A 26,796-nucleotide genomic window follows, 5' to 3' on the forward strand; every position below is an offset into this window, starting at 1 on the left:
ATGTTAGTAGTTGACTAGGCTCTAGTAAGTAATGTCTTGCCCACCATTCTGTTGGGTCTGTAATCAATTTGATGTGATTTGAAGATATTATTAACCCACTTAAAGCTTAAAAGAAAAAAAGTCTGAATGTATTAAGATTAGTAAAAAGAGCCAAATCATTACAATAGAGAATCATAAAGATTATTTAAAAATGAGAAAGTATGAAAAAATGATAAAGTGAAAGCATAAATTCATGATGCAACAGGAATAATATTGACTGTATTCAATTCATAGTAAGGACATAAGGAATAGTATATGTGCCTAAAGGTTATTTAATTAGGTGGAATACTAATTAACATGATAATTCTAGAGAAGACAAAAAGTGTTTCAGACTTCAAAACTGAGCATAAAGTGCTGTTGATTTAATTGCTGTTACAACCCACACATGATTCCATATAATCATCTTCATATATACAGAAAAGGCACATAATGAAAGATATTTGACAAAATTCAACATCTCTTTCAGATTTTTAGAACTTTTTAATTAGAAAGGAATGGGTAAATGCTTATGTAAGCATCTTAATAGTACAGTATTAAAACAGTAGAAGTAGTCCCACTAAAGAACAAGATAGGGTTATATACTATCATGCTTGTGTTATTTATCATTGTTTATAGGTACTGTCCGATGCAATTAGATAAAAATAAATACATGGTAGGCATATTATTGAAAAGGAACGGGCAAAATAAGCATATTTTTACCTGGAAATCAAGAAAATCAAATGAATATTATTAGAAACAAAGTAATTAGACTGACTGGTTATAAGAAGGAACTTGGAAGTCCTCACTCTATTCTAACAAATAAAAAGCAGAACAGGGGGTCACCTGGGTGGCTTCAGTGGGTTAAAGCCTCTGCCTTTGGCTTGGGTCATGGTCCCAGTGTCCTGGGATCGAGCCCTGCATTGGGGTCTCTGCTTAGTGGGAAGCCTGCTTCCTCCTTTCTCTCTCTGCCTGCCTCTCTGCCTACTTGTGATCTCTGTCTGTCAAATAAATAAATAAAGATCTTTAAAAAAAGAAAAAAAGCAGAACAAGTTGAAAGTCAACACCTCTTCTTAGATCCGTCAGAGAACTGAGGTCACAGGCCAGATGGCTGCCCTCCACACTAGACAGGTAGAGCAGAAACCCACAAGCAGAAACCTTCTCAGGAACCCGGATGGGGTATCAGCATAGGAATTGTAATTGATGAATTTCTGGAGGCTCACAGTGGACAAGTCTGAGAGCTATAACTCCAGGAGACCCCACATGTAGGAGTTCTTTGTACTTTTCTGAGTTTTACCAACAAAACCCCTACCAGGTTCATACAGAGAAGAGTGAGAAAAATCTCTTTTCTGGCAGAAGGAGGGGAAAAATAGCCAGTTTTTGAAATATGTTGAAAACATTCTGTTCTCTTTGGTAAGGCCTGCCCTCGAGAGAAACTATTTTCCTCTCCTATGCTACCTGGTTTTGTCAGAGGCTGCCTGACCTGGGAGAAGGGAAAGACCCAAGTCTAGCCTCCTCTAGTCTCCTGTCTAGGGGAAGAGAAGTAGAAATATAAACTTCAGTACCATCCAGCCATCCTGTCCCACCTTGAGGGTGGAGACTAAGAAGCACTTGTGAGTGTCAGGGCCCAGGGGCACAAGCTCCTCAAAAGACTGAGGACTGTAGGACTTAGTCATAGGACTATAGAACACTTCGGCTCCCACCGCCACACTTTAACCTTGAAATCACTAAAGGCCTGCTTATTTAAGTTTTTCCCTAGTACGTCATGTCCAACTTGCAACAAAAAAAATTACAAGGCATACTAAAAGCCAAGTTGGATATATAAGAATCAATAGCTTCCTATTATGAAAATACTTTTAAGTATTTTAAGTATTCTTAGGTACTTAAATATATATATTTAAGGGAGGGAAAGATCCTATTTATAATAACAATTGAAAATATAAAATGTCCAAAAATAAACTTAGGATATATGCAGAAATTTTATGAAGAAATTTTAAAACTCTGATGAATAATATAAAAGAACACTTAAATAATTGGAAAGACATACCTTGTTTGATATGAAATTGAAGTGCTCAATATTGTTCAGATTTTAGTTCTTGCTTATTCTGTAAAAATATGGTTCAAACTTGACAAGTTGATGCTAGAATTTGTAATGACAGAAGTCTGGAAATTAAGAGAAATTTTTTGGGGGGATGATTTTATGCTTATAATTGAGTACTGTGCAGTCTTTGGAAAGAAGAGGTGGATCTCCACATGTGAATATGAAAATATGTTCAAGACAGTTAAAAACAATCAAGAATTGAACAGTGTGTATAAGTTCCCATTTGTTGGGAATTGTGGGGGGAGGAGTAAAAGAAACTTGGATACACAAACAGGTAGTATTACTTAGAGGCAGGTAGAATGGAGACAAGGAGACATGTTTGGAGGCTCTGAACAATTCCCAGTAAAAATTGATAAAAGACATGAACTAGGGTAGTGACATAATGCAAAGTGAAGGACATATTTGAAAACATATGTATGTGGACATAATGCATGAAAGCTACCTAAATGTTGCAGATTAGGGGGAGAGCGGAGTCAAAGATGATGGCCCCCAATTTCAGACCTGGTGACAACTGTTGGTTCAGTTTTCTGACTGCCTCTCCTTTGTACACTTTGTGCACAGCCAAAAGAGATGACCTTAATGTGTCCTTCAGTCCTTGCTCACTCCCTAACTCCCTTCTTCCTTCATTATGCTCTTTTTTGCCCCCTCATAGCCTTAGCTGTTGTTTCTTTACGAATGACTTCCACCTCTTACCTCTGGTCCCGATCTCTTTCTCAGCCTCGCATCCCTCATGTTGTTGTCTGCTATACAGTTGCACTAGAATGCTATCATGTCATGAGCATAATCTTAGTACAGTTATACAGTGCAAGTTCAGCTGCCCTTGCAAGGTATATGTCACCTTGGAAAAGTTGCTCAACTTCTGTAAGGGTCAGTTACCCCATTAGTAAATAGGAATAGCACTACTACTACTTCTCTTTAAGGGATATTATAAGCACTAAATGAAGAATGATCTAAAAGCCGTGCATTAACAAGGCTAGTTCATGATGATTTTTTCCTTGGTGTGGGGTGAAATGAAAGTAATTGAGATAATATTCCATCTGTCTACTGTTCCACTTCTATTTCATTTTTGGCAGATACTCTGTTTTGAGCCATCTTTTATCAAGGTAGGATAGGACTGTTCTGTATCACAAGAGTACATCCTCCTAACTTTTTGGTTTTAAAGATCTTATTTCTGGGACGCCTGGGTGGCTCAGTCGGTTAAGCGTCTGCCTTCAGTTCAGGTCCTGATCTCAGTGTCCTGGGATCAAGTCCCTCATTCGACTTCCTGCTGAGCAGGGAGCCTGCTTCTCCCCATACCTCTGCCCTTCCCCCTGCTTGTGCACTCGCTCTCTGTCTCTCTCTCTAATAAATAAATAAAATCTTCAAAAAAAATGAAGATCTTCTTTCTACTATAAAATAATCTCCAATGGAAAAAAGACAGCCTCTTCAACAAATGGTATTGGGAAAATTGGACAGCCACATGCAGAAAAATGAAATTGGACCATTTCCTTACACCACACACGAAAATAGACTCAAAATGGATGAAGGACCTCAATGTGAGAAAGGAATCCATCAAAATCCTTGAGGAGAACACAGGCAGCAACCTCTTCAACCTCAGCCGCAGCAACATCTTCCTAGGAACATCACCAAAGGCAAGGGAAGCAAGGGCAAAAATGAACTATTGGGATTTCATCAAGATCAAAAGCTTTTGCACAGCAAAGGAAACAGTTAACAAAACCAAGAGACAGCTGACAGAATGGGAGAAGATATTTGCAAACGACATATCAGATAAAGGGCTAGTGTACAAAATCTATAAAGAACTTAGCAAACTCAACACCCAAAGAACAAATAATCCAATCAAGAAATGGGCAGAAGACATGAACAGACATTTCTGCAAAGAAGACATCCGGATGGCCAACAGACACATGAAAAAGTGCTCTATACCACTCGGCATCAGAGAAATACAAATCAAAACCACCATGAGATATCACCTCACACCAGTCAGAATGGCTAAAATTAACAAGTCAGGAAATGACAGATGCTGGCGAGGATGTGGAGAAAGGGGAACCCTCCTACACTGTTGGTGGGAATGCAGGCTGGTGCAACCACTCTGGAAAACAGCATGGAGGTTCCTCAAAATGTTGAAAATAGAACTACCCTATGACCCTGCAATTGCACTGCTGGGTATTTACCCTAAAGGTACAAACGTAGTGATCCGAAGGGGCACGTGCACCCGAATGTTTATAGCAACAATGTCTATAATAGCCAAACTATGGAAAGAACCTAGATGTCCATCAACAGATGAATGGATAAAGAAGATGTGGTATATATACACAATGGAATACTATGCAGCCATCAAAAGAAATGAAATCTTGCCATTTGCGATGACGTGGATGGAACTAGAGGGTATCATGCAGCGAAGTAAGTCAATTGGAGAAAGACAACTATCATATGGTCTCCCTGATATGAGGAAGTGGAGATGCAACATGGGGGGTTAAGGGGGTAGGAGAAGAATAAATGAAACAAGATGGGATTGGGAGGGAGACAAACCATAAGTGACTCGTAGTCTCACCAAACAAACTGAGGGTTGTTGGGGGGAGGCGGTTGGGAGAGGGGGGTGGGGTTATGGACATTGGGGAGGGTATGTGCTGGGGTGAGTGCTGTGAAGTAAACCTGACGATTCACCGACCTGTACCCCTGGGGATAAAAATATATGTTTATAAAAAATAAAAATAAAAAAAAATCTCTCATAGATAGTAGTCATTATTATGGTTATTTTAATGTTCTCAGTTATTAGAAAACAAAAAGTCTGCAGCCCTATATTCCCCTTTCACGACCCCCACAGTTTCTCCTATATATATCTTGTATTAGTGTGGTGCACTTGTTAGGGTTGATGAACCAGTACCGACACATTATTATTAGTTGAAACCTGTAGTTTACATTAAGGGTTCACTCTTTGTGTTGTACATTTTGTGGGTTTTGACAAAAGTATAATGCCATGTTTCCATCATTACTGTATCGTGCACAATAGTTTCATTGCCCTGAAAATCCTCTGTGCTCTGCCTGTTTGTCTCTCCCTCCCTTTCACTGAACCCTGGCAACCACTCATCTCTTTACTGTCTAGATTTGCCTTTTCCAGAGTGTCGTATAGGTGGAACCGTCTAGTGCATAGCCAGATCGGTTTCTTTCACTTAATGGTATGCCTTTAGAGTCCCTCCATTTCTTCGTCTTGAAAACATTTCTTTTTTTTTTTTTTTTAATTTTTTTAAATTTTTTCAGCATAACAGTATTCATTATTTTTGCACCACACCCAGTGCTCCATGCAATCCGTGCCCTGTACAAAACCCACCACCTGGTTCCCCCAACCTCCCACCCCCCGCCCCTTCAAGACCCTCAGGTTGTTTTTCAGATTCCATAGTCTCTCATGGTTCACCTCCCCTTCCAATTTCCCTCAACTCCCTTCTCCTCTCCATCTCCCCTTGTCCTCCATGCTATTTGTTATGCTCCACAAATAAGTGAAACCATATGATAATTGACTCTCTCTGCTTGACTTATTTCACTCAGCATAATCTCTTCCAGTCCCATCCATGTTGCTACAAAACTTGGGTATTCATCCTTTCTTTTTTCCTTTTTTTTTTTACAGCTTTATAAACATATATATATATATATTTTAAAGATTTTATTTATTTATTTGTCAGAGAGAGAGAGAGAGCGAGCACAGGCAGACAGAGCGGCAGGCAGAGGCAGAGGGAGAAGCAGGCTCCCCACAGAACAAGGAGCCCGATGTGGGACTCGATCCCAGGACTCTGGGATCATGACCTGAGCCGAAGGCAGCGGCTTAACCAACTGAGCCACCCAGGCATCCCAACATATATTTTTATCCCCAGGGGTACAGGTCTGCGAATCGCCAGGTTTACACACTTCACAGCACTCACCATAGCACATACCCTCCCCAATATCCATAACCCCACCCCCCTCCCAACCCCCTCCCCCCATCAACCCTCAGTTTGTTTTGTGAGATTAAGAGTCACTTATGGTTTGTCTCCCTCCCAATCCCATCTTGTTTCATTTACTCTTCCCCTACCCCCTCAACCCCCCATGTTGCATCTCCTCTCCCTCATATCAGGGAGATCATATGATAGTTGTCTTTCTCCGATTGACTTATTTCGCTAAGCATGATACCCTCTAGTTCCATCCACGTCATCGCAAATGGCAAGATTTCATTTCTTTTGATGGCTGCATAGTATTCCATTGTGTATATATACCACATCTTCTTTATCCATTCGTCTGTAGATGGACATCTAGGTTCTTTCCATAGTTTTGCTATTGTAGACATTGCTGCTATAAACATTCGGGTCAACGTGCCCCTTCGGATCACTACGTTTGTATCTTTAGGGTAAATACCCAGCAGTGCAATTGCTGGGTCATAGGGTAGTTCTATTTTCAACATTTTGAGGAACCTCCATGCTGTTTTCCAGAGTGGTTGCACCAGCTTGCATTCCCACCAACAGTGTAGGAGGGTTCCCCTTTCTCCACATCCTCGCCAGCATCTGTCATTTCCTGACTTGTTAATTTTAGCCATTCTGACTGGTGTGAGGTGATATCTCATGGTGGTTTTGATTTGTATTTCCCTGATGCCGAGTGATATGGAGCACTTTTTCATGTGTCTGTTGGCCATCTGGATGTCTTCTTTGCAGAAATGTCTGTTCATGTCCTCTGCCCATTTCTTGATTGGATTATTTGTTCTTTGGGTGTTGAGTTTGCTAAGTTCTTTATAGATTTTGGACACTAGCCCTTTATCTGATATGTCATTTGCAAATATCTTCTCCCATTCTGTCAGTTGTCTTTTGGTTTTGTTAACTGGAAAACATTTCTTTCTATTGCTGAAAAATACTCCTTTGTAGGGATGTACCACAGTTTCTGTTTATCCATTCATTGAAAGACTTTTTGGTTGCTTCCAAGTTTTCACAGTTAAGAACAGCTTGCATATAAAATTATTCAAGATTCAGATTTGAAAATTTTTCTTGATATTAGCTGTATTCATTTCCCAGGCTGCTGTAACAGAGTGCTGTGAACCGAGTGGCATAGAACACAGGAATTTATTCTTTCATAGTTCTGGAGTGTGATTTTGTGACATAATAAGACATACATATTTTGGTCTTCATCCTCAGCTCACAGCCAGAGCTCCTAAAATCTTTGTAATTTTACCAAGTGATAGGGCCCATAGGAGGATCTTTTGATAAAATATTTGGTTTTGGTTCCTGACTCCTGACAGTTCCAGAATGATAAAAGTGAAAGAAACATCTTTGTTATAGCACACACCTTTCAATCTTAAGTTGATGTTAATGAGGTGACCTTTGGAAAGCCTCTAAGAATGGGGGCTTGGTTGTCAGGGGAACCACCCTTGTGACTAGAGGTTTGGAACTTTCAGCCCAGACTTTGACTTAATCATTAATGGTCAATGATTGAGTCAATCATATCTGAGTAATGAAGTTTCCATAAAAACATCCTAACTGAAAGGGTTTGGAGAGCTACTGGACTGGTGAATCCTTGGTGGTACTGGGAGGGTGATGCGCCTGCCCAGACAGGACACGGAAATTCCATACACCCTCTTACCTTGTACCTTGCCCTCCAGGCTCTTCCAGCTGGCTGTTTTTGAGTTATATCCTTTACAATAAATAGGTAATGTGGATAAAATGTGGCCCTGAGTTTTGTGAGCCATTCTAGCAAATTATTGAGCTTGGGAAGGGAGTCATGGGAACGTGACTTATGGATGGTTGGTCAGATGTACAGGTGACAATCTAGGACTTGAGATTGGTGCTTGAAGTGGGGATCAGTTGTGTGGACTGAGAGACCCTACATTGTAGAGTTTGTACAACTTGTGGGTATTAGTGTAATAATTGAATTGTAGGACACCCAGCCAGCTGGTGTCCACTGAGAGTTAAAGAATTGTTTCCTATGGAAAAACACACCATGTTCAGTTATCAGAAATGTTGAGAGTAGAGAGTGGAAAACTGTTTTTCTTTTAGGAGGTTAGAATCTGAAATCAAGGTGGGAAGATTGGTCTATACTTCTCCCTTAGCTGCTGGGAAGTCCAGTGATCCTTGGTGTTCTTAGGCTTGTAGATCCATCACTTGAATCTGTGCCTGTCTTCGTATGGCATTCTCCCTGTATCTCTGTGTCTTCACAGGGTCCTCTTCTTAAACGGACAGCAGTTACATCAGGTTAGGGCCCATCTGACTCCACTATATCCTCATCTTAACTAATTACATCTACAGTGACCCTATTTCCAAATTAGACCTCATTCCCAGATACTGTCAGGACTTCAACCTATCTTTATTCAAGGGAGGAAGGCACAGTTAACTCATAGCATGCAGTGATGCTTTCCAGAAACTGTTCTTCTTTCTATACTTAAGCTTTTTTGTTCTTGAATCATTGATAGTGATGTAATGTTATCCAGCCTTTGGTAGGTGTGGTTTCAACTGAAAACCAAATTGTCCTTGGCAGTGTTATTAAAAACAGTGTTCCTATGCTCAAATTTGTACTTTCAAATATACAACCAATAAGATTTACCCAGATGCCAGTTTGTGGCTCTACCCTGTTCAGTTTGTTTGTATGTTTCATTTGCCTACTTCATGGTTTGTCAGTGAAGTTGTATAAAATGTTAAATTGATGTTAACAATTTTTTTATTGGAATTATCCAATGAAGAATGAGTACTTAATTTTTTTCCTTCACAGTTTTTAGTATATAAAGAAACTGTGGAGATAATTTGTAACTTCTACAGACTCATTTTTCCTTTTCAGGTGAGTATAATGTAGGGTTTTGCAGATTTCCAAAACACTCTTTCCTGTTTTTCTGTCATCTGACATTCCATGTGAAAACTGACCCATAAACTTGCTCACATTCAGATCATCATTTCTAGACAAGGTTTCTGAATTTCCTTTATAGTAATTTCCTGATTAGAGTGAAAGGGACAGAGAGGGAGAGAAAGGGAGGTAGCTTAAAGTCACATGGAAAGTTACTGAGCAATTTTAAAATAGTTTGATCAAGAGGCATGGAAGAAAATGGGGAACATTTTCATTGGGGAGAGAGCAAAAGTGAATTATGTTTTAGGTATAAAAGAATTATAAATTTCAGTCTGTATGGCAGGGTTTTTTTCACCAGTAAGAATTTAATATGATGAATAAACTTTTCTTGACAATAAGGAAAGCATTAATATTGAATAAAATGCTAGCAAAGGACAGACCTTATATCATCTTATCTACTGATACTGCCAGAGTTCTGGAGGCAGGCAAGGATCTCTTGTATCTGTGTCATGTTTTATGTATTCCAGGGGCCTTCTTTTCCTCCTCATATCTGAGAGTCCTAAGACTTTTTCTACACTAAAGATATTTCCATGTTAATGCAGAAAGATCTAATGAATCATGCTGGGTTTGCTGTCTTCATTCTTCAGACCCCATTTTAGGAAGGTAGGCCCTGGTGTTTTTGAGTTGTCCTCTTGTTTTGTTGAATCTCTATTTCTTCTTTATTACTGAAATATCTGAAATGTAGTTCTTCTGAAGTAAAAATCATCAAGTGTTACTCAAATAATTGCTTGCATTTGTATCATAAGCTTAGGGTCAAATCTGATTACTTCTTCTAAGTATCAAATATTCCTCTTTATTTCTACTACCACAGAGTAATCCAGGATTTTGATATTTCTGATGATTATAATTTCATCTTTATCATATTTAGTTTTTTATGCCTCCCTAATAATGTCATTTACCTCTCTCAGAGGCCTCCAGTGATTTTCCTTTACTTGACCAGTCAATTTTGAAATCCTTACTCCTCCCCTGTCCACCCAATATTTTATTATAAAAATTTCCAAATACACTATTGAGTTGTAGGGATTGTTTTTTTTTTTTTAAATATATTTTAGAAATTAACCCCCTACCAGATTTGCAGATATGTTCTCCCATTCAAATAGGTTGCCTTTTCATTTTGTCTCTGGTTTCCTTTGCTGTCCAGAACTTTTTAGTTTGGTATAGTTCCATGTGTTTATTTTTGCTTTTGTTGCCTTCGGTTTTGGTGTCAAATCCAAAAAACCATTTCCTAGACCAATGTCAAAGAACTTAGCCTCTGTGTTTTCATCTAGGATTTTTAACTTGTTTTTTTAACTTGTTTCAGGTATTATTTTCAAATCCTTAATGTATTTTGAGTTGATTTTTGTGTATGGTGTAAGATAGGGGTCTGGTTACAGTCTTGCACATAGCTGTCCAGTTTTCCTAGCACCATTTATTGAAGAGACTATCCTTTCCCCATTGTATATTCTTGGCAACTTCGTTGTAATTAATTGGCCATATATATGTGGATTTATTTCTGAGCTCTGTATTCCACTGATCTTCATGTCTGTTTTTATGACAGTACCATACTCTTTTGATTACTATGGCTTTGTAATATAGTTTGCAATCAAGAAGTGTGATCCCTCTAGCTTTGTTCTTTTTCAAGATCGCTTTGGCTATTTGGGATCTTCTGTGGTTCCATGTAAATTTTAGGACTTTTTTGTCTATTGCCGTGAAAAATGTCATTGGGATTTTGATAGTGCATTGAACCTTTTATGTTTTTAATGCCACAGTTTACCTCTTTTTATATTGTGTATTCATGAAGAAATTATACTGGCTACAGTTATTTTTAATCTTCTTTTCCTTTAACCTTTGTAATACAGTTAAGGGTTTAATATACCATCCTATTTCAGAATCTGTTTTCTGAATCTGATGATACTGTTACCTTTATCAGTGAGATGTATATTTTCATATGTTTTTATGTTTCTATTAGTATTTTGTTTTTTTTTTTTTCATTTAAGTTTGAAGAAGTCCTTTCAGCATTTTTTGCAAGGGAGACTTTGTGGTGACGAACTCCCTCCGCATTTGTTTTTTGGGGAAAGTCTTTATTACTTCTTTAGTCCTGTCCTTCTGAAGGATACCTTTGCTGGATAAAATATTCATGGCTAGCCAGTTTTTTTTCCCTTTTAGTACTTTGAATATCTCATTTCCTCTCTCATGGCCAGGTTACTGCTGAAAAATCTGCCGATAGCCTGATGATGGAGGTTCCTTTGTAGGCTGCAGAGTGAGGAGGGTGTGGGTTTGGTGGTTGGGATGTTGAGGGTTTCTGTGGCTTAGAGGAGGGCATCCTTTAGATGAGGTTTTCCCAGTGACTCATGGGTGGGCTTCCTATTGGAGTACAGAGTGGAGAACTGCATCCTTTTCATCTCTGAAATTCTTACCTATCTCTTTCCTGAACTCCTTTTTCCCGTCACAGAGCTCTTGTTTTAATACTTTAGGTGCTGTGGAAGAGAGATGGGTTTCTTTAGCTGAGCACTGACTCACTGCTCTCCCTTTTCCCCATGGGAAGGATCCCCAACCTGCTTTTTCTCTGAACTGTGGAACCTTGTGTGGGGGGCGGTGGTGATGGCCAAGCTCCTCTTACCCACTCTCCTGTGTCCAGACTCTTTTTCTTCCTGCCAGTGGCATGCTGGAACTTCTCCTCTAGAAACCTGGACTTCTGTAAAGGCTTTCTCATCCATGTGTATCTGCCCAAGTTAGCGTTTTCCAGGTGCTGTAGCCAAGAAGGTTTGGAGACTGTTCATAGCTTCCTACTGTTTCCATAGCCTGTACTGGGTTCTGCCTGCCTGTTATCTGCCGCAAAAGTGGGTGAGGCTCCTCCTGGGTCCCTTGATTCCAGAGCTCCTGTGGAGGCACTTGGGTTGGTGGAGATGTGCCAAATTTTACATGTGAAGGGACAAAAAAAATGAGGGCCGTCTTAGGGTATGATGCCATGATGTTGACATCACTCTTCTTGCTGCTTTCCTTGTAATATTAGAAATAGTAAGATGCTTGCTATTTTGTAGCTAAATTTTCAGGGGTGAGAGAGATTTATGACATGCAGTCTCAAATATTAATGCCTGTCTATTTTGGATCAGAGGGACAAAGCATCATGTGATTAGGGCCATGGTGGAAAGAGACAGTAAAAACTTAACTTGATGCTGCTAAGAATAATAAGTATTTTTTACATTTTATTAGCATCTTACAAAGCCCTTTATGATGCAGCTATCTCATTTCTTATTCACAAACCTGTAAGATAAAATCTTTCTTGATAATATAAATGATGAAACTAAGATTCAGAGAGTTTAGTAGGGTGGCAGTAAGTGGATTTTTGTGGGGGAAGGGCAGGAAGGTAGTTAAGATGTAAAACTTAAGTCTTTGCGATACATCACAAATTTCTTTTTTTAAAAACTAAATTAAATTAAATTTTTTTTTGGTGTGTGTGTGTGTTCCAAAATTCATTGTTTATGCACTTCAACCAGTGCTCCGTGTAATACCTGCCCTCCTTAATACCCACCACCATGTTCACCCAACCACCCCCCCAAAACCCTCAGTTTGTTTCTCAGAGTCCACAGTCTCTCATAGTTTTTCTCCCCCTCTGATTTCCCCCAGCTCACTTCTCTTCTCCATCTCCCCATGTCCTCCGTGTTATTCCTTATGCTCCACAAGTAAGTGAAACCATATGATAATTGACTCTCTGTGCTTGACTTATTTCACTCAGCATAATCTCCTCCAGTCCCGTCCATGTTGATACAAAACTTGGGCATTCATCCTTTCTGATGGAGGCATAATACTCCATTGTATATATGGACCATATCATCTTTATCCATTCATCCGTTGAAGGACATCTTGGTTCTTTCCATGGTTTGGCGACTGTGGCCATTGCTGCTATGAACATTGGGGTACAGATAGCCCTTCTTTTCAGTACATCTGTATCTTTGGGGTAAATACCCAGTAGTGCAATGGCAGAGTCATAGGGTAGCTCTATTTTTAATTTCTAAAGGAATCTCCACACTGTTTTCCAAAGTGGCTGCACCAACTTGCATTCCCACCAACAGTGTAAGAGGGTTCCCCTTTCTCCACATCCTCTCCAACACTTGTTTCCTGTCTTGTTAATTTTGGCCATTCTAACTGTTTAAGGTGGTATCTCAATGTGGTTTTGATTTGAATCTCCCTGATTGCTGGTGATGATGAACATTTTTTCATGTGTCTGATAGCCATTTGTATGTCTTCATTGGAGAAGTGTCTGTTCATGTCTTCTGCCTATTTTTTAACATGATTATCTTGTTTGTGTGTGTTGAGTTTGAGGAGTTCTTTATAGATCTTGGGTATCAGCCCTTTGTCTGTACTGTCATTTGTGAATATCTTCTCCCATTCCGTGGGTTGCCTCTTTGTTTTGTTGACTGTTTCCTTGGCTGTGCAGAAGCTTTTGATCATGATGAAGTCCCAAAAGTTCATTTTCACTTTTGTTTCCTTTGCCTTTGGAGACATGTCTTGAAAGAAGTTGCTGTGGCTGATGTCGAAGAGGTTATTGCCTTTGTTCTCCTCTATGATTTTGATAGATCCTGCCTCACGTTGAGGTCTTTTAATCCATTTCAAGTTTATCTTTGTGTATGGTGTAAGAGAATGGTCAAGTTCCATTCTTCTACACATAGCTGTCCAATTTTCCCAGCACCATTTATTGAAGAGTCTGTCTTTTTTCCACTGGATTTTTTTCCTGCTTTGTCAAAGATTATTTGACCATAGAGTTGAGGGGCCATATCTGGGCTCTCTGCTCTGTTCCACTGGTTTATGTGTCTGTTTTTGTGCCAGTACCATGCTGTCTTGGTGATCACAGCTTTGTAGTAAAGCTTGAAATCAGGCAATGTGATGCCCCCAGTTTTGTTTTTCTTTTTCAACATTTCCTTAGCAATTCAGGGTCTCTTCTGGCTCCATACAAATTTTAGAATTGTTTGTTCCAGCTCTTTGAAAAATACTGGTGGAATTTTGATCAGGATGGCATTTAAAGTATAGATTGCTCTAGGCAGTATAGACATTTTAACAATGTTTATTCTTCTGATTCATGAGCATGGAATGGTCTTCCATCTTTTTGTGTCTGATACTTTATATGGAAAACCCAAAAGACTCCACCCCCAAACTACTAGAACTCATACAGCAATTTAGTAATGTGGCAGGATACAAAATCAATGTACAGAAATCAGTTGCTTTCTACACACTAACAGTGAAAATACAGAAAGGGAAATTAGAGAATCGATTCCATTTACTATAGCACCAAGAACCATAAGACACTTGGGAAGAAACCTAACCAAAGAGGTAAAGGATCTGTACTCGATGAACTACAGAAAACTCATGAAAGAAATCGAAGAAGACACAATTTTCTTATATATAAGTTTTAATTCCCCTTTTCAGCTTAATTATTGCCTCAGGTAATTTTTTTTCTTTTTTCTAATTTATTTATTTTAAGATTTTATTTATTTATTTGACAGACAGAGATCACAAGTAGGTAGAGAGGCAGGCAGAGAGAGAGGAGGAAGCAGGCTGCCTGTGGAGCAGAGAGCCTGATGTGGGGCTTGATCCCAGGACCCTGGGATCATGACCTGAGCTGAAGGCAGAGGCTTTAACCCACTGAGCCACCCAGGAGCCCCCCCCCACCTTTTTTTTCTTTTTTTAAAAGCAGGACATGTGGGTTATATTTTTGGTGACTTAACATATCTGAGAATAACTTCCAGTTGCCATCAAACGTGTCAGAGAGGTCACAGCATTTTCTTTCAAAGATCTGGTTACATTTTGTTACTGTTTTCTGGAGTATAGTTGTAGAGATCAGTTGAAGCTGGCCTGATCTTGCTTTTGTACACAGCTTCCCCCAGACCCCTCTCTCTTTTGGCCTTGTAGCCTCATGAGTTGTCTTTTAATTCTTACAGTTCAAAAACATTTGCTACAATTCACTTATATATACCTTTGTTCATTGGTTTTTTTTTTTTTTTTTAGGGGGGTGGGGGCAAAGGAAGAGGTAAAGAATCTTAAGCAGGTTCCATGGTTAGCCCCGATGTGGGACTCTCCATCTCACAATCCTGAGACCAGAACCTGAGCTGAAATCAAGAGTCAGATGCTTAACAGACTGAGCCACCCAGGCATCCCTGTTCATTGATTTTTATGTGGATCATAGCAAACTATTTTGATCAGTGAACTTAGAAAATCTTTATTTATTTCAAAAGCGTGTTCTTCACTTGTATCTTGGATTTTTGCTTGTATTCTGTTTTGACTTTTTTCTTTTGGGAAATAGAATTCTTTCATTGGCTCTTTATCACCTTCCTTCATGTTTTGATTTGCCTTCTTCCTACAAATTCTTAGAAGAGTTTTCATGTTTGCCCTCAACATAAATGCTGTTTTCTGATTAATCAGTTCAGTTCTTTATTATTTCCAACACAAATTTTGTTACTACATTTAAAATTTTTGCAATCATTCTTTATCTTACCCATTTTTCTTAGTATCACTGTGTCTCTCCTTATGACTTTCTGTTTTTATTTCTTAGGGAATATGGTTGATTTCCAAATAGCTTATGTTTCTGCTCATGCCTATAGATAATTCTTTTCAGAAGATTGCTTTTTTTGTTGAGCCTCAGGCTGATACCTCCTTTTCCTTGTCAAATAATCTTTTTTTGTAGACCTTGTGTTTTTTTTTTTTCCTCTTTTGTGTAAGGATAGATTTGTTCATAATCAGTGTTTGCCAACAAAGGATCTGTATTGCCCTTGGCCCTGCTCTGTTCACTCTTTTGAGTTCCTTTTATATCTTTAGCTCTGAAGTGAGTTCTTTTTGTATACCCTCTCCTGTGTGCCTATTGTTAAAACTCCGCCACCGGGGGCAGCTTTTCTGGGCAGATACTGGATCTTGACTGGCTTCTCTTCATTGCCTTGCTCTGTGACATTCTGGTCAGAGCGAATATAAGAGAGCCTGTGGCTCTCAACATGCATGACTTGCATGTCTCTTTTCTCACTTTATAAAGCTTTACTTATGGGGATGCCTGGGTGGCTCAGTCGGTTAAGCGGCTGCCTTCGGCTCAGGTCATGATCCCAGCGTCCTGGGATCAAGTCCCACATCGGGCTCCTTGCTCTGCAGGGAGCCTGCTTCTCCCTCTGCCTCTGCCTGCCACTCTGCCTTCCTGTGCTCTCTCTCTCTCTGACAAATAAATAAATAAAATCTTAAAAAAAAAAAAAATAAAAAACTTTACTTATGAAGATTACGCCTCCTGTTCTACCCTGTGTTTGTGCCAGAACTGCCTACCTCTCTATTCCTGCGTACAACACACATTTTCTGGGCTTTGCAGTTTTCTTCAGAGTGTAGAAATACAGAGAGACAGTAAGTCCTGGGAAACAACACTGTAGCAGTCACAAGAATGTATACCTGTGCAGTGCGGGAACTCCTGTGGCTTTGTAAGGGACATAATCTCTGTATTTCCAAGTCTGGTGGTAAATGATAGGCAAAGGGTAAAGCATTTTATTTTATTTATTTTTTAAAGATTTTATTTATTTATTTGAGAGAGAGAGAGAGAGAGCATGAGCAGGGGGAGCGGCAGAGGGAGGAGCAGACTCCCCCTGAGCAGGGATTCCGACTTGGGACTCAGTCCCTGGACCCCAGGATCATGACCTGAGCTGAAGGCGACCCCTGACTGACTGAGCCTCCCAGGTGCCCCCAGGATAAAATAATTCAAATGATTTTTCACATGGGCAGCATGTTTGATTTTTGTTCTTTGTGTACTGTTTTAGTTGTTTTTGTGTCTTTCAATCTAATTCTGTTATTTTCATAATTAGTAGAAGTTCTTACCAGATTCTAGTCATCAGTTATTAGTCTAAATTTTTATTGTGCTCAAGAGAAAACACTTATTAAGTATATATTATGTGACAACACTGGTGTAAATGTATTAACTCATTTAACACTTTTGTGGAGTAGTATGATTATTACCATTTTATAGAGGCATAAAGAAGTTGAGCACTCTACCCAAGAGGACTTAGCATGTGGCATGGTCAGGATTTGAACCCAGGAAAAGTATATATATTTGCATATTGCAAGTTTATATCCTGTTTTTCTGCATTTTCACAAGCTCATTCTTCCTCTCTCTCTCCTTCCTTCCTTCCTCCTGCTTTCTTTCTCTGACTTCCTAAAAGGCTATATCATGAACTGGCAACTAGGTGCCATTCAAAAATAGGACCTATTATAAGATTTAGAATGCAGAATATAAAAAATTATATGTTTGTGTATGTTTTAGTTCTTTAGGTATTGCATTAAGGTTACTTTATGAAACAAATAATTAAGCTTTCAAAAGAATGATATTATTTGTTTAGATTGCAAGTTTATTAAACAGAATTAATTTGTTCTTTGTAGTTCTTAGTTTATTGGCTTTAGGTGAACACTGGGCTCTGGCAATAGTGTCTAACCATTTTGTCTAATCCTCCCTAAGCACCTAACTTAAAGTAAGGAATGACTTAATTATCAAGACGAATTAGATTCATTAGATTAGTACTGCCCAGTATGGGCACCACTAGAAATATGGCTGTTGAACACTTGAAATGTGGCTGCTCTAGATTGAGATACGCTGTAAGTAGAAAATACACGCTGGGTTTCAAAGGCTTAGTATGAATAAAAGAATATAAAATATCTCATTAATACTTTAAAAATACTTACATATTGAAAAGATAATATTTTTATTTATTGGATTAAATAAAATATATTAGAATCCATTTTTCCTGTTCCTTTTTACTTTTTTAATGTGACTACTAGAAAATTAAAAATTACATATATGGGTTGTGTTATATTTCTGTTCGGTATTCTGAAGTGTCTAAGATATGATACCTCTTCTTTCAGAGTCTGGTAGCAAGAAAGCAGATAAGCAGAGTGGTGTGGTAAGTGCTAGATAGGAGCGCATGCAGAAGAGACCTCTAACTGAGTTTGCGGGGCCTGCAGAAGGTGACCTTTAAAACAGCAGTGGTTTTTCCCTTCCTTTTTACCTTCTTTTGAAGTCTCTAAATCTACTTTTTGGATTGAAGGAAATAAGAGTCAAAAGCTACTTTAAAAAGTGAGCATCATTTTTCTAGTGGTATTGGTTCTCAGTCTAAGAAATGAGTCAGGGTTGAAGCAGAAGGCCTGAGGGTGCACAGAGACCACTGCCCCTCCCTTCCCCAGAACTGGCTTAGACAACCAAATTGATGCTGGTGTCCTATGCTAAGTATGGAACACAGGTCGATTTGAGATCTGTTGAGTTCACGGAGTCTGGGGGACATCTGGTTAGGGAGGAACATTAGCAGTGGGATGAATGGAACTTAGAGTCCAAGAAAAATCTTGGCTGGCAGTATAGATTGAAGTTAGGTGAAGTCACAGATAAGGTATGAGATATCAGCAAGTGAGTAAAGTGAGGTACAGACAAACCTCTGGGGAATGGGGAAGGTTGAAGAAAGGGAATAAAGGTCATTGAAAAAGAATGCTCAGAGAAGGAAGAGTTTGACAGGACAGTATGCTTTCAAGAAGCAGGCAAGTGTAGATAGTGTCAAATGTAGTGAGAGATAAAAATAAAGACTGAGAAATGTTCATTATCTTTAGTAATGAGCAGGTGATTGGGAAGAAAGTAGGTTCCCTGGAAGGACTGGGTTAGGAGGCAAAGCCAGATTGCAGAATGTTGAAGAATTAATGGCAACTAAAAAAACTGGAGACAATGAAGATTATTGTTTGGTAGTGAAAGAGGAAGAGGTGGGGAGGCTAATGGTAGCTAGGATGACATATTTATATTTAGTATATGACAGCGTGTGTGTGTGTGCGCTTGTGTGTGCATGTCTGTGTGTGTGTGTGTGTGTGTGTGTGTGTGGTTGTTTGGGTTGTAAATCTATTATACAGCCATGTTTCTGTATCTATCCATTCTTGGAATCCAGTATAGTGTTGATCATGATTTTAATCTATTTAAGATCTCTCTTCAACAAGATACTTTATTACCATCATTTCCAAATTCTCTAAACATTAAATCTACGTAAGAGCCTGATTTTATCTGGGTTTAATGCACTAAGGCCCCTGGGCATGGCTTAATGGAAGGAACATGGGCTTTGCAGTCCACTAAACTATAATTCATATCTAGATTCTGACTTGTTACTGTGTGATCTTGAACAAGTTAATTGTCACATCTGATTTGTTTTTCTTCATTTAGGAAATGAGGATAATAACAGATATCTACCCTTTATGGGGCTGTTGTGGAATTCACTGAGAAAAATGTCAAGTGTTTTGTACAGCACCTTATATGAAGTAGGCACTCAGTCAATGCTGGGTAGGAAAACTGCAGCTTCACATGTTATACATGCCAACATCACAATCTCTATAACTTAATTTAAAGTAGTATGTGTGATATAATTTTGTAACTTTAAGTAAGATCAAGTATGCTCAATTGAAATTGGAGTGAAAAAGTAGCCTTTGAATAAATCATGTTTCTTTTCTTGTTCCTTCCTCCCCTTTCCAATCCAGGTCCTGAGGGAATCTAACAAATTAGCAGAAATGGAAGAACCACCCTTGCTTCCAGGAGAAAATATTAAAGACATGGGTCTGTAATGGTATTTTTTGTTGAATTTCCTTCTCTTTTCTGAGTGCACAGACTATTCAGTACTCTCAGTGTAGAGAGAACAGGTTCATTGTCCAAGACACCTCCTGTCTGGCAGCATTCATTACTGCCACCCTTTGCAGTATCCGGTGTGTCCCCTATGCCTAGACCCATTATACCTGCTGGTTTTGTAGTTGGACTGTAGGGTAACATGCAGATTGAGTTATATTCTGCTTCTTTTCTGTTTTGCTCTACATTCATTGAAAGTAGGGGCTTTTTTTTTTTTTAACTCTTGCTGAATTTTCAAGAGTATTTCATTATTTTGAATGACTGCAGTGAGAAATTGGTTTGCCTAGATAAAACATTAGATTGTCGCTTTGTACAAGTGATTTTTCTTAAAACACATTCTTTCTTTCTGTTTCCTTTATTTTATCTGTTCTGAATAAACTCGTGTCAGTTTTTGGATGAATGTATTTCATCTCCATTGCAAAGCAAGCTGTTTGCACGTAGGTGCTTTTCTTCTGCAGCCTAAAGAACTAAGCAGTAACTGATTGTATGGACTTTTTTTTTTTTTTTTGTCCTCATGCTTTTACTTCATTAAATCTGTGTGGTGGTCTAAAAAATACCATAGCTTTTGAGGAATGAAGTAATATGTTAGGAGAACAAATGGCTTCTTAGCCAGAGAAACATCACCTTTCATTTTATTATCAATTTACAACATGGGGTGGAAGAGGAACCAGGGAGGGAAATTGAGGAATGAAGAGAGTGTGATACAGTGTGAGCTAGAGAGAGCCAGACTATGTACTTACCTTTGTCCAGGTAGGTCCTTTACTTCTCCCCTTCTCTATTTTGGATTCGGTTCTTCCTGTGCACTGGGCGCCATCTCACCATCTCTGCCCATCTATTGGATACCTGCCATTGGGCACAACTCACACGCTTCTCCGTTCCTTGAACTTTTCTCACCCCACAACAGAATGGACTTCCCTTTCATTGTATTACTTAGCATATATTTTTGTGTCTCTTTCTGTACAGATTGCATGCTCTCATCTATTACATTTGTTTGTATATATTTTATATCCTTACAGACAGGTATTTTCAAGGTCATTTTAGTCTACCTCACCGAAAATATGGCTTCTTCCCCTGTGAACTCAGTGAAAATTTGAGAGGGTTAGTAAATCTAAGCTCTTTTGGTATTATCACCAGGCAGTATCAGTATTGTAAAATTTAGAGGAATACCTAATATATTAAATATTCTGGTTGAAAATTATCTATCTAGACTTGATTATATGCAAAAATGACATTGAACGTAAAGCGTAAGGCTAGAATAACCTTGAATATGTTAATCCGTCTAGAAGAGTCATTTGATTTTTAGTTGGCCTAATGTAAATCTTCAGTGTAGTTTTTTAAATTAGAGTAGTGTTAGGAACATCGACGGCATGCTTTAAGCAAGTAACAGTCTCAGAGTATTGTGGTCTGGGCATATCAGAAATAGAGATAGCCCCAGACTACAGTATTTCAACCTTTAACACAGGAGTCAGATGGTGCTATGTTAGTGGCTTAGCTTTGCATGACATGATGGAAAGAGATTTGAAATTTGTAGTCAGAGGATCTGCTTTCAAGTCTTAATCTTAGCAGTTCCTGGTTCTGAAATATTAGGCTTTCGTTATACTTCTCTCAGCCCTGGTATTCTCATTTAAAATTTATAGATGTAATTATAAGTCTTATATACACGTTTGTTATGAAGGTTAAAGGAAGTACTCAGGTGAAAAATACTTTATAAACTCTGCAGTGCAAGGCCATCAGTGCTGGGTGTTCCTACTGTCATTTGCTCTGGTGTGGTTTCCGGTCATAATTCTCTCATCTATTTGGTGTAAATCCTGCTAAGCACAAATTCTTTCTTCAGTGTGATTTAACTACCACCAGACTGAGAAGGAAGGATAAAGGGGGCAGAACAAATGATCAATGATAATAGTAACATAGATATAAACCCTTTTGTATGTATAGTACTTTCATGAATATTATCTCATAATTTTAGGATAAAAGGTAAGATGTAACAAAAATATGGAGCTAAGAGGGACATACCTTGAGGCAGCTTATAGAATAATGAGGTTGATTTTCTTGTGTAAGTAAGAAAACTGGCTCTGGAAAGAATCCAGAAATGTTTTAATAACATTGAATAAAGCCTTTCTACTTGAGGTAAAAATTTATAAGAGCAAGAAAGTATATGCAAGGCAAGTTTGTGTATCTTTCCATAATGATGGGTTTATTTAATTTTAAAAGTGCCCCTCTAAATGAAACATGCATTGGAGACAACAATTTAAAAAATGTAGCTCATACTTGAACATTCCTGAGGGAACTACTTTGAAGGTTAGAAGTGTTTATTGTAAGATCAGTCTCATTTCAGATTCCATACAAAATGTTCAGTCCTTCAAAGTAGTAAGTAAAAAGCAAAGTCAGGAAGTTGTAATACCTTATTAAATGTATTCTGCATTTTCGCAGAAGCCCTTTGGAAAGTTCTTTGCAATTTGTTGCTCCTAGTTGTGCCTTACTTTCTGGAGTGATGAAGATATTCCTTTATTTGCTCATTTGCTGCTATAATGACATACCAGGGATTTATGAATATTTTAAGATGTAAAAAAGTTTGTAGTGGGCATTATGAACTCTACCATATTGAATTTTGAGCTAGTGGTAGCTGAGTTATCCTGCTTAATTAATGAATGTTTTAAAATGTTTTAAAAAGCATTATACTGTGTAGATCCATTATTTATCATTTAATAAAACAATGCTTGTGATTGTTTCTTTCCAAAATTCGACATCAGTTGCTTGGTCAGGAATATAATATCCTCTTATTTTACTATTATCTTTCTAAGAGATAATGTTTCATATACATTGCATTTCTCCTACAGTACTTTCCCTATAAGTATAATCAGGTCAGGAGTTTCTCTTATATATTTCTGATATATTTTTAGATGAATGTTGATACATTAGACTGACCAGAAGACAACCAGCAGATTAATGAGGTGACCTGGAAACTATGCTGACTGGTGACTGTGGCTTGAGACATCTGCAGTCATTAACTGAATCACTACCACCCTTCCACCCACTACTCTAGCTTCCCCACATATTTTATCCAGCAGGGATAGAGACTAGCCTTGTCTCCAGTCAGAGGGTAGGGGTCATCTCTTCCTCTTCAGTCCCTCCCAGATTTCTGCATGGTTGAAAGCCTGGATTTGGCTTCTGGGTTCTGTTGGAACACTGATTCTGTCATTTTGGAACATAGGTTAGAACAGCAGTCAGAATTTTAGTAATTTCACTTGTGAAAAGATGAGAGTGCAGTTTTTAATAGTGCATGTTGTATAGTAAATTGTGGACTCTTTGCTTTTGCAGCCAAAGATGTAACTTATATCTGTCCATTCACTGGTGCTGTCCGAGGAACTCTGACTGTCACGAATTACAGGTTATATTTTAAAAGCATGGAACGGGTAAGACTTGTTGGATTAGATTTTTATATGTACATCTGTATGTTCTTTGCAGTTTTGTTCATTTTTGATCATTTTTAATTAAGGCATTTCTAATTAAAATAATTGTACAGTATCGATTGCTTAGTTTTAATTGTTTTTTTTTTTTTTCTTTCCTTCCTTTAGGATCCCCCATTTGTTTTAGATGCCTCTCTTGGTGTGATAAGTAGAGTAGAAAAAATTGGTGGTGCTTCTAGTCGAGGTGAAAATTCTTATGGACTAGAAACTGTGTGTAAGGTAAATGTTATACTTACACAATTTTATTTGGTTTGAAAAGCTTTCTTTTTTTTTTAAATTTTGTTTATTTATTTGACAGACAGAGATCATAAGTAGGCAGAGAGGCAGGCAGAGAGAGAGGAGGAAGCAGGCTCCCCGCTGAGCAGAGAGCCTGCTGTGGGGCTGGATCCCAGGACACTGGGATCATGACCTGAGCTGAAGGAAGAGGCTTTAACCCACTGAGCCACCCAGGCACCCCTTTGAAAAGCTTTCTATTAAATAGAGCCTATGTGCAGAAACTGGTTTCCAAACTGTCAAGTACATTCATGCTGTAACATCATTCTAGAAGACAACAACAACATTTAACAGTAATAAAAGATGATCTATCACGAATCAGGCTTGAATTCTTTCGGACCCAGTACAAGGTACTTTGACATTGATTATTTCATGTGTATATATTTATATATGTGTGTATATATACACACCTCATCTTCTTTTCCATTCATCTACTGATGGACACTGCTTCCATAGTTTGGCTATTGCAAATAATGCTGCAGTAAACATAGGAATGCATGTATCCACTCAAATTAGTGTTTTTTGTATTTTTTTGGTAAATATCCAGTAATATTACTGGATTGTAGGGTAGTTCTATTATTTATTATTAATTTTTTGAGGAACCTCCATACTCTTTTTCACAGTGGTTGTACCATTTTGCATTCCCACGAAGAGTGCAGGAGGGTTTCTTTTTCTCCACATCCTCATCAACACTTGTTTCTTGAGGTTTTGATTTTAGCCATTCTGACAGGTGTGAGGAGTTACCCCATTGTGGTTTTGATTTGGAGATGTCTAACTTGTATTAAATGCATTGACACTTGAATGAAACTTAAGATTTTTACACTTTCATCATTCTGTTCAGTCATAGACATTTCATCTCTGGTGCCATTTCAGTAGGTAGCTGTTCTCATTATGGCCTCAGTAATACCCGTGCACATTTTGGTTCTAGATCACCTTTTTTTCCCTGCTTTTCTGTCAGTGCCAAAAGTAAAAGCAACAGCGTATGCATAAATTTCAAGTTACTTTCTTTCTTTCTTTTTTTTTTTTTTAAAGATTTTATTTATTTATTTGGCAGAGAGATCACAAGTAGGCAGAGAGGCAGGCAGAGAAAGAGGGGGGAGCAGGCTTCCTGCTGAGCAGAGAGTCCGATGTAGGGCTACATCCCAGAACCCTGAGATCATGACCTGAGCTGAAGGCAGAGGCCTAACCCACTGAGCCCCTCAAGTTACTTTCTTATGCTAATCTTAGTAGTTCTGTAAATCTAGTAATAAAGGTAATGACTACTAATTATTTTTATACATTTTCCTTCATAGAAAGGCTCTAAGAGTATAATAGCTGTGAAAAATGTGTCAAGCACATTGTCTCCTAATCACTTTATTGTAATCTAATAGTAAATGGAGCATAGAATATGAGAGGACATGAAAGAGGGAGCCTTTGAAATCTTGATCATTTTAAATACAGTTTTTTCCATGGAGCAAGACCATTATCAACAAACGCAAACATTTGTAGGGCCCCGTCTGTGGCACTTTTAGATAACCCTCCAATTAACAAGAGTGGTTATGAACATCTCTACTAGTTGTAAATATATTTACTGAGGAAGAAACAAGGTATCAGCTTAGGTTTCCGCATATGTTTGTTTTAAAGTAAGGTAAAGCTAGCATCCTAGTTTTGGATCAGATTTGTGATAAAATGTCCTACTTGTTTGTGTACTGCAAATGCATTAGAGTGCAATGTTCCTGTATTGTTTTATAGAATAAATATAATAAAGCTATTTTGAATTCTGCTTAGATTAAAACACTTAGATAAAATGGGTAGTCTTGATATTATTTTTTTTTTTTAAAGATTTTTATTTATTTATTTGACAGAGATCACAAGTAGGCAGAGAGGCAGGCGGGGAGAGAGGGGGAGGCAGACTCCCTGCTGAGCAGAGAGCCTGATGTGGGGCTCGATCCCAGGACTCTGGGGTCATGACCCGAGCCGAAGGCAGAGGCTTTAACCCAGGCGCCCCTCTTGAAATTATTCTTAATCCCCAAGTTTTTCTTAGTGTAGTTAAGATGTCAGTAAACCAGAACATGAATATCTATATTGAGACTGAGCATAGAAAATTGCTTGAGGACAAATAACAAAAGGGAGCCCAGGACTTTAGATCTGACTGTAGAGGCAGGATGACATCAACCAACCATTTGGGAGTTTATCTGCCAGGAGGTGTTTGAAGAGCTTGGACCTGGAGAGGAGGAAGAGATTTAAGTAGAGTTTGATTCTATCAGTCCAGTAGCAGAAAACTTAGGAAGATCCAGTGAAAATGAGTCCTGGGAAGGGATCATAAATAGGAAAGTTATCACCAGGCATAATGGGAACAAGGGAACTTATGAAATGTAACAAGAGCTAATCAGGTTTTTAGTAGGGAAATCCATGACAAAAAATGGGCTTTCACAGGGAAAGGATATATACACTGAGCTGTGTATCTATCAGTCATGATAGTGAGCTTCAGATACAGTATCTCCTATCAGGAGATATCTCCTTTACTGGCCTATTGTGAGTAAATAAGCAGAAATAAAATTTCTGTCCTCTGAATTTTGCCTTGTATTAGAGTGCCTTTTGTGTGTGAGTTTTTTTTTTTTTCCCTTTCAATTAGGCATTGTGATTTCCCTTCCTCCAGGAGTTTTTGTCTTATTTTTGTATCCCACGTTCACAGATCTTAATATTCTACAAGGTAGTTCCGAGTTATCCTTATGTGTTCATTAAATAAAAGGTGTACAGGGATCGATGACTTGGATCCTAAATCTTTTCTAGGATATTCGGAATTTACGGTTTGCTCATAAACCTGAGGGGCGAACAAGAAGATCCATTTTTGAGAATCTAATGAAATACGCATTTCCTGTCTCTAATAACCTGGTAAGATGTTTTTTGTCTTTGAAAAATGTGTACTGTAATTTTTGGTGTAGTGTAAAGAAACTTGTCTAGGTTACCTAGAATCTACATTTGTGATCCTACTTTGTCATTAAACCAGATGCATAATTTAGGTTTAATCTAACCTCTTGGAGCAGTTTCTTTTAGGTATGAAATGAGGAGGCTGGACTAGCAGATTTCTGAGGTCCATTCCTGCTTGCTGACGTTCTATAATTATATGATCTTTCTATAGAGGGCATTCCCATGATGAAAAGCTGTCTGTGGTCTTCATTAGGATTTGAAATCTCCTTTTTATAATTTTTTTTAAAGATTTTATTTATTTATTTGAAATCTTTTAAATTAGGAGCTGAGAGTTTAGCAATTTTAGGAGGAAAGAGTGAGCAAATCTTAGCGGAGTTCCTGCTACTGCTAGCAGTGGTGCCCCCTCATTAACGTTATATAATCTAACTTCCACATTAGTCCTGTGGTGGTAAATATTATTTATCCCTATATTAGAGTTGAAATCAGGGGCAGGTGAGCAATTAACTCAAGGGTACAGCTAGTAGGGAGTAACATTTGTAATCGGAACTTGT

The 26,796-nt window shown here is 38.3% G+C and overlaps 1 protein-coding gene across 4 annotated transcripts in view; it reads left to right on the forward strand.

The window, feature by feature from the left end:
* MTMR2 (myotubularin related protein 2) overlaps positions 1-26,796 on the forward strand; it is a 129,435-nt gene that overhangs the window by 50,985 nt on the left and 51,654 nt on the right. For 3 of the 4 annotated variants that reach the window (XM_047692055.1, XM_047692054.1, XM_047692056.1), the window contains 4 exons: positions 19,454-19,529; positions 22,914-23,008; positions 23,171-23,281; positions 26,108-26,209. In XM_047692055.1, coding sequence (XP_047548011.1) covers positions 19,454-19,529; positions 22,914-23,008; positions 23,171-23,281; positions 26,108-26,209 — 384 coding nt within the window. Of the gene's footprint in view, positions 1-19,453; positions 19,530-20,611; positions 20,694-22,913; positions 23,009-23,170; positions 23,282-26,107; positions 26,210-26,796 lie in introns of those variants that run through there. The other variant, XM_047692057.1, reaches the window with a different exon arrangement.

This window comes from Lutra lutra, chromosome 10 (genome assembly GCF_902655055.1).
Source record: "Lutra lutra chromosome 10, mLutLut1.2, whole genome shotgun sequence".
Classification (NCBI taxonomy): Eukaryota; Metazoa; Chordata; class Mammalia; order Carnivora; family Mustelidae; genus Lutra; species Lutra lutra.